We start from the raw sequence: 7,416 nt of genomic DNA, 5'->3' as shown, positions 1-7,416 counted from the left end.
ATCTTAACCACGGTTTATTAGATTAACCCGTCTCTCTGCTCTGTGTCGAGTTAAGCCCCGAGTGAAACCAGCCGGAGTAGGGGTAACAAAAGGCAGACGAATCGCGCCACTGACCTGCGGGAAGCGTACGGCGCAGCCCCCCCGTCGACGGATCTGAGCCGGCGACGCGTCCGGCCGCCGGAGGTGGTGGTGGTGGTCTCGCTCCGTCCTTTTCCTGCCCTCCAGCGCCCAGATCTGTCTCCCGCCGGTGAGTCTTACTCCCTCGGCTCGTGCTGGGATGGATGCTTCAGTTGGCGGGGCCGCTCGTGTGGACCGTGGACTCGAGACATCTCAAAATATTGTACTTGTGTGCACTGCTACGATGGAAATGTGCGCCTGCGAGAGATTTCACCTTGTTCTGTTCTCGAGTTCGGTGTGACACGATTTTAGTCGCGGACCTGGGCAGGATTTTAGGATGCTTGTGATGCGTGTGTTGTATGGTGATTTCTCTGTCACCTTTCTGGTTTTGTTCAATAGAAATGCGGTGAGGCCTGGCCTGGGGTTCGTCTAATTGATTGACAACACGTAGGATTCATGCGCAGTTCGTATTTTGAAGCTACTGTATCTACTTACGACTTTATCGGGTTAAATTGGTAGGAGTGTGGGATGCGATATCGCGAGCTTTTCTATTTGAGTTTCTTACTTTGTCGTTTTCCTTTTACTGTCAAACGTGATTTGAACAATTTGATGATATGTGCAGCTACGAGAGATTTTTTTTCCGGTACAGTTTTGACTTTTGACCAGTTAAAAAAGATTTATATGCGTTTTCGCGAGGGGAATTTTTAGTTTAAGAATGAAACTAAATTTTTTGGGAGCTTGTGACCTATAGCGTTAGTCCATCCTAGATCACTTGTGGTCGCGTGAAATTTAGATCTCCCTAGGCTATAGTGAATTAGTGATCGGGATTACAACCGATTTTAGGTAACAAATGTTTGTTCCCGGATACTGCCTTCCAGACTTCCTATTAGAACATCACGTTGTTTTTCTCTATGCGATCCTTGTGATAAACCAAGTGAGGACGTATTATGTGAAAACCTTCATTCAGTGAGAACTTGAACAATCTCAATCCTAACCATTAGATCTCAAGTGAACGAACCAGATAATCACTTAAATGTATTTTATGGAAAACCTCCCTTGGATCTCTAATCATGAGGTTTTTTTTTCATAAAATGTGTTTAGTGATCAGAGGTTCCACCTTTAATCTGATCCGTTTCTTTGAGATTTAATGGTTAGGACGAAAAGTTTTCAAGTTTTCACTAGATGGAGTGTTTCACCTGATACGTCATCAACTTGTTATAACAGAAAAAAAAAGCTAGAGATAATTTTTCATCATGAGCATCTGTTTGCATTTCTTGTTTGTCAATTCTGGTCATTGGTGAAGAGTGAGAGCTAGCCATCTATTTGTTGTAGCCAGGGATAAGTGTGCACGCTTATGGTTAAAATGCTAAATATTTGTGTGCAATGATGATATTTTGTGTATGGGGTTGAAATCTAAAACCTGCAGTGATATGTGCTGTTGTCTGGGACCCAAATCTAGTTTGACTAAGTTACTGGCCAATTTATGATTATCTAGTGAAGATGTGAAATCTGGATGCAAGGCTTGAAGTATTATCTGGTGCATTTTAAATTTTAATTTGCTTAACAACTGACCGAGCCTTTGGTGTATTAAATAAGTGTTCCCATTACGAAGCCATGCCATCAGCTGTCTCTTGCCTTTGCACAAGACTTATTACTACCAGTGAACAGATTATTGAAATGAGCAAACAAGAATATCCAAAGAGACTTGTCTGGCAGCAAGTTTAAGATCTCTTACTTATGTGGTGTTCTAGACTATTTACTGTTTCAAATATTCATGTAGACCCATTCCATTACTGTCTATCATTTTTTTTCCTTACGATCCTTATGGATCGGGTTCCACTATCGCGAGATAACGGAACAAACAGATATGTTCACCCACACACGTAGTTCAGACACAAACTTGTCGCCCTCGGCGCACAAGAACTCACCCAAAGCTTAAAGACTACAGGTTCTAAAGAGTACTCTCTATCATATAATTAATTTTTTCTTCTGCGTTCTTTTCTTCGGGATGTTTTGTCTTCCTTACTTACTAGCTTGTCCTGATTTTGCATTTTTTAAAATCATTTAAAGAAAGCTTGTCTTGTGCAATACTTATGACACTCATGGTATGCTTTTTTATTCTGCAGGGTATCTACCATTGAATCTTGAGATTGAGTGTTTCCATTTTATGCAGATGGTGTAAAAACATCTTCATATATAACCCTACTGTTGATTGCTTGGCAGCAGTCAGTTTGGAATCTTCTTTCTTCCTCTTGCTACCTGCCTGTTTGGCTCTCTGGTGAGTACAGGAGAGGCCAAAGCATAGCAAGGCGGCTCCTTTTAGCCATTCTATGTCCAGGGACTTGGACTGTCCTGTTCAGACGCAGATGGCTGTTGCAATCCTTGATCGGAGCTTCAGCAGCGAATATCCTGCAAGCAACCTAGCCGAAGGAAAATCATTGAGCTGGAAGAGAGTGTTTGTTCAAACTGATAAGGGTTCTGTCCTGGGCATTGAACTGGAGAGGGGAGAAAATGCTCACACTGTGAAAAAGAAACTGCAGATAGCCCTGAATGTATCAACAGAGGAGAGCTCACTGACCTTTGGTGATCTTGTTCTGAACAATGATCTCAGTAGCATTCGCAATGACTCGCCGTTGCTTCTCACAAGGAATCATCTGCATCGGAGCAGCTCCACTCCTTGCCTCTCTCCTACTGGAGATGTGCAACTGCGAGACCGTAGTGGGCCCATTGCAATCCTTGGTTGTTCAAGCCCTTCCTCTCAGCTGAAGCAGCTTGCTAAGGATGTTGTGAAAGCCATGAGGAATGGCGTCGACCCAGTAGCTGTCAACAGTGGGATGGGTGGTGCCTACTACTTCAAGAACATTTGGGGTGAACATGTTGCAATTGTCAAGCCAACTGATGAGGAACCATTTGCTCCAAATAATCCTAAAGGCTTCGTAGGGAAGTCCCTTGGGCAGCCAGGCCTGAAAAGATCTGTACGGGTTGGCGAGACAGGGTACCGAGAGGTTGCTGCTTACCTCCTTGACCACCGCAACTTTGCAAATGTTCCTGCCACCATGCTGGTCAAGATCACACACACTGCGTTCAATGTGAATGATACTGTTTGCTGCAAAAATAAAGTGCTCCCCAACAAATCACAGTCTGTGAGCAAGATTGCATCATTGCAGCAGTTTGTCCCTCATGATTATGATGCCAGTGACCATGGGACATCAAGCTTCCCTGTATCTGGAGTGCACAGGATTGGCATACTTGATATCCGGATCTTCAACACGGACAGACATTCGGGCAATCTTCTTGTTAGGAAAGTTGGTCCCGGGGCTGACAATTTTGGAGTACAGACTGAACTCATTCCTATTGACCATGGTCTTTGTCTGCCGGAATGTCTAGAAGACCCATATTTTGAATGGATCCACTGGCCACAGGCATCCATCCCTTTCTCTGAGGAAGAACTTGAATACATTGCAAATTTGGATCCTGTAAAAGATGCTGAAATGCTTCGCATGGAGCTGCCCATGATCCGCAAGGCATGTTTGAGAGTGCTGATGCTATCAACAATATTTCTCAAGGAAGCTGCAGCATTTGGCCTTTGCTTGTCAGAGATAGGGGAGATGATGAGCAGGCAGTTTACTGGGAAAGAAGAAGAGCCAAGTGAGCTTGAACTTCTTTGCATGGAGGCAAGGAAATGGATCGAGGACATAGAGCTATTTCTTCCAGAAGCCGGAGTTGAAGATGATGATGATGACTTCACCCAGTTCTCTCTTGATGGCGAGGATGATTCAGATGCATTTGAATCACCTGCATTCAGCAACTTAGGGCCCATGAAGGCAAGTCACAGGAATCCATTGTCAAAGTTAGACGAGTGTGATGAGGAAGATGATGACAGTGGCAAGGGGACGATCAATGATGACGCTGACCCACTGAGCGGTACATTTCCTCAGATGATCCCTTCTATCTCAAAGTTATCAGCATCGCTGAAGGGGGCTGGTTTCTTTGGAAAAGCTAAACCCTACCACAGAGGTATTCCAAAGAGCAAGGTGACTGCTAAGACTAACTCTAGCGGTGAAGGTAGTATGCATCAGTCTGGGAGCAGGAGCGCAAATGAGATGCTCCCTCCCAGCGCCAGTTTTGTGAAGCTGTCAGACATGGGCCCCGAGGAGTGGAGTGCATTCCTTGACAAGTTCCAAGCGCTGCTCCCGGGCGCTTTCCGAGCCCGGAAGCACACTGCTGGTGTCGGCCCGCGTCCAATGCAGAGGCTGGGAACTTCCTGCCAGTTTTGAAAGGAGTAGAAGAGAAGCTATATACCAAAGGTAATGTAGAGAAGACTGAGGTGTGCAGCAGGCAGCAGCAGCTGTTTCCTTGGCGGCTACCCTCTACGCCTGTAGGTGTTTGGACTATGGAGAAGATAGAGGTGGTTGGATAAATAAGACCGTCCTTGACATATGATCTTGCAGGAGTGTGTGTTGTGTTTGTGTATAGGTTTTTGACGTATGGGATGGTTTGTTCTTTCATCTGTATATATATGAGCACCTCGCTAAATCTCGGCTAGTACCTGATGGTGGCGAGTGTTGCTGGCATGGCCTCGCCGGTGTTTCGGCCTTGCCACTGTACCATTTTCGAGACGCGTACCATAATATGCACTTGGATGTTGCTACTTTCTACACATGTTCACATGTATATATCACCTCTTTACCTCTTTACTTTCTGTCATCTCTGCTATGGTGCCTTTTGCTGCGCGTTGATATGAACTGAACGAGTGACCTCTGGGGTTTGCTCCGGAGAGTGTCAAAAGGATCACAAGAAACTTGCATGGCTGGCTGGCTGATCTCCTCATCAGCGTTTTCCTAGACATCACATCTATAGTTACGAAAGCACCAATTCTATTGACCAGTTGCTTTCCGTCCGCGACGTATGCACTTGGGAAGTCAGGAGGAGTCTTGGACTGCTGACCCCGGAGAGCTTCGTCACCCTGTGGTGTTTTCTACTGCACGCACCTGACTGATGTGACATTTTCAAGCCCTCATTTTCCCATCAGGTTAGGCAGCCGGTCCGTGTCACACGCGAGAGACCATCGAAGTGGACGTTGCTTTCCAGCATCTGGACCGTGAAATTGGAGTAACTAGATAAAACTACCTTGAGGTCTAAGCCTATCACGTACGCACCAAAAAATGTCAAGAGAATTATGGTCATGTCATGGTGTAGTGCAGTGCAGAAGAGAGGAGACAACGACGTCCAACAGGCTAGAGTTCAACAGCAACAGGTGTCTCGTTCTCACCCTGTCGCTGGCTGCCGCCCGAGGCTTCGTTGCGATGCGGCCGTCTCGTCTCGGCGCCCGCCCTCCATTATTGGCCGCGTCGCGTCACGCAGCCTTATCATGACACACGGCGGCGTGCCCGCGCATGGGCGAGGGAATCGCAGAGAAATTCGTCTGGTCCGGTTCGTTACGGTTGATGGCAGCCTGGCGTCTAAGGCAAGATGGGTCTAGAAGAATCTGACTGAGCCCAAATCGGAAGCTTTGACACAGTAGCTCGGCGCATCCGGCTGCGGGCGGAGGCACCTGAATCGGTGAAAAGGGAAAACCAAAACCCAACTGTCGGATGCGGGCCGGCTTCCAGTTCTGCCGAACTCGGTGACGTCCAGCCGATGAGAAAATACTCTTCTCGCATGGACATTCGGAAACCTGAAGTAGCATAGCCTAATTGAGTCCTATTCTCTGCTACTTCAGGAATATTACTGACAGATTACAGATGCTACCTCTCCAAGCACGGCGCAACCAAAATTGCCCATTCAACTCACCTCAACCAGTTCCATTGAGGCTCAGGAATGTGCTCTACGTGCGGCTCAGAGATTCCCTCTCCCCCCCTAGCTAAGGTACTACCAATTGCAAATTAAGAAGAAACAAGCCAGGTTCCTACATGTATCTATAGCAACAGGAGTCGGTCAGCATCTCTCAAATGTCCAGCTAGCTAAGGCTGCTTCTCTCGTCCAACGGAGCACCGTTATTGATTGGTCGCCGGTATGATCCGTCCATCCTCAGCATGTCGGACGCCACGGTGTCCGCGCCGTCGTGGTTATGATGATTTGCTTGCTCCCTGAAACATGGAATGAGTTGCTGACCCTCGCTAGCTCCGTTTACCCTGCAAGTAAAACTACAGTCATCAGTACATAGTGGGAACTCGAGTGGCTAATTAAGCAAATGTGATGTGGCCATGTGCTGTGCAGATGCTTGTAATGCTAAAAAAAAATTAAGCGGGTGATGCTCTTGCCTCGTCATGTACAACTTCGGCAGATGCATGATCTGCTCCCTTCCTGATTTGCTCCTGCAACAACATAAATAGCAGGTTTCAGTCCATCATTCAAAGCCTAGTGATCTGCTACCATAAAAGCAGTACAGTTAATTGCTCCTCTCTACACGACCCATTTGCAAAACACTAATTGTGACAAGTCATGTTTGGTTGATTAACTGGAAGTATGAGAACTTCAGAAGAACCTGCGGAAGTACTATGTAACACTAGCTTGTTTGACTGAGCACTTCTGTATTTATACGTCAGAAAAAAGAACTAGAGTTTAACCAAGAAGAAGTCTTTGCCTGTTGTTTCTCAGTTATTCCTTGGTGGATGGCACTTGGGTATGCGGTAGTCCGAGCTGAGTGGCACTTGGCCGGCGAATTTGCGCTTACTGCCTTCATTCTTTTTCCCAGAACTTTCACCACTTAACCCGACAACGGTAACCTCTACAGTTTTCTCGCCTCCATGAACATGGGCCTTGTTTGCAACTGTGTTCTCTTCTCCCTTGCGTTCTTCCACAACCTCATTCTTCTTCTCCGGACCTCCTCCCCCATGTGCCAGAGCTGCCATTGCCCTCCTTTCTCTCAACAATCTCCGACCGGGCAACGACGGCGCCGCATTGTAGCCATTCAATCCTTCCTGCATTTTCACCAGAATCACAGATCATGAGTACAAATGCTGCAACTCAGCATGCTACTAGTACCGTGGCGTGGACAAAATTGTATGTAAAAAAATAAAAAATCGAGCACATACTAACCATGTTTGCTTCAGCAGTCAGAGCAGCAGAGAGGGAGAGCAGGAGCAGCAGAAGAACACTGCCTGCACACCTCATCTCTCTGGCAGTCTGGCTCACCTACTTGGCTGCTAATTCTGAAGAAAAGGGAAAGGAGAGGTTTAGGTGACAGTAGAGGGGTTTTATAAGGAGACAGACAGATGAGATCGAGCTCAGACCGCACAGCGATGCTAGTCAAACTCAAAGAGAAGCAAGCACTGCATATTCAACTCGGCTCCGTCT

At 46.6% G+C, this 7,416-nt stretch overlaps 1 protein-coding gene across 2 annotated transcripts; it reads left to right on the top strand.

The window, feature by feature from the left end:
* LOC100836814 (phosphatidylinositol 4-kinase gamma 5) lies at positions 1-4,814 on the top strand. 2 transcript variants are annotated; one of them, XM_014902659.2, is made up of 2 exons: positions 1-247; positions 2,291-4,814. In XM_014902659.2, the coding sequence occupies exon 2, from the start codon at positions 2,448-2,450 to the stop codon at positions 4,392-4,394; it is 1,947 nt and encodes a 648-aa protein (XP_014758145.1). In that variant the 5' UTR covers positions 1-247; positions 2,291-2,447; the 3' UTR covers positions 4,395-4,814. The 2 variants fall into 2 exon arrangements, with proteins under 2 accessions (XP_014758145.1, XP_010238261.1); XM_010239959.2 differs by having other exon boundaries at positions 2,244-4,814.
* The last annotated feature ends 2,602 nt before the right edge of the window (positions 4,815-7,416 follow it).

The sequence above is a fragment of the Brachypodium distachyon genome, chromosome 4 (genome assembly GCF_000005505.3).
Source record: "Brachypodium distachyon strain Bd21 chromosome 4, Brachypodium_distachyon_v3.0, whole genome shotgun sequence".
Classification (NCBI taxonomy): Eukaryota; Viridiplantae; Streptophyta; class Magnoliopsida; order Poales; family Poaceae; genus Brachypodium; species Brachypodium distachyon.
This window is presented reverse-complemented; position numbering and strand designations above follow the sequence as displayed.